The sequence below is a fragment of the Echinops telfairi genome, unplaced genomic scaffold (genome assembly GCF_000313985.2).
Source record: "Echinops telfairi isolate 266 unplaced genomic scaffold, ASM31398v2 ScPeMD7_7469;HRSCAF=8507_0, whole genome shotgun sequence".
NCBI lineage: Eukaryota > Metazoa > Chordata > Mammalia > Afrosoricida > Tenrecidae > Echinops > Echinops telfairi.
In genome coordinates, this window is record NW_022111372.1 from 74,755,659 (window position 1) to 74,756,482 (window position 824).

General features: G+C 38.3%; 1 protein-coding gene across 1 annotated transcript in view; it reads left to right on the forward strand.

Moving 5' to 3' along the window:
* Positions 1-824, forward strand: part of TIMD4 (T cell immunoglobulin and mucin domain containing 4) — a 66,384-nt gene that overhangs the window by 17,573 nt on the left and 47,987 nt on the right. Inside the window, exon 5 of the mRNA XM_045284705.1 lies at positions 360-440. Coding sequence (XP_045140640.1) covers positions 360-440 — 81 coding nt within the window. The remainder of the gene's footprint in view (positions 1-359; positions 441-824) is intronic.

The window sequence follows — 824 nt, forward strand, 5'->3', positions numbered from 1 at the left end:
ACCAATAGCTGTTAAAATAAATTATGTATATTCAATTTATGTAAAAATATATATTGTATATTATAATAAAATATATATATATATGAAAAATAAAAAAGAAGAAAGAGAAGGCAGAATAAACTGATATTCCATACACACACACACACACAAAAGAACACCTATCCAGGAGGTTGCCTCTGAGGATTAAATGTGACAATGTCCAAATATCTTCTAGAAGAGTGACCGGTGCATAATAATTGCTTGATAAATAATTGTTCTTCGTTTTTATGGTAGAAGTCAGTATGGGGGTACAAGGACTCTAAGTGGGGAGATAGACATTATTCTAAATTAACTTTCTTGTTTCCTTCATTTTCCCAAAGATTCCAAAGTTTGGATTCTTCAGTCAACACCCCAGACATCAAGGTGGAAAACGAGTCAGTCAGTGACTTCTCAGCTCAGAGGTAAAGAAGAATATGGTGCAGTGGGTTAAAACATCAGGCTGCTCCCTGCAATATTGGTGGTTCAAACACGCCGGTTGCTTCATAGGAGAAAGATGAGTCAGTCTTTTTCCACAGCGATTTGCAGGCGAGAAGCCAGAACTGACTCAAAGGCAGCGGGTTACAAAGTTAAGGAGGTTCGCTTCTGTGAGTGGCTTTTCATTGGCCATAGGAGTAATCTGTCACATGCCTGTTTGTCTTGGAATTTAGCTGTTTTAATTCCACTGTGATCGCATCTACATCCTCCTCCAAGCTGGATGCAAGGGAAATACCCCGAAAGGATCAAAGCTAAGGCCTCCCAACCTCTGCTTCATTTTAATCTCTTCTGCTGCAATATTCCATTTTTTT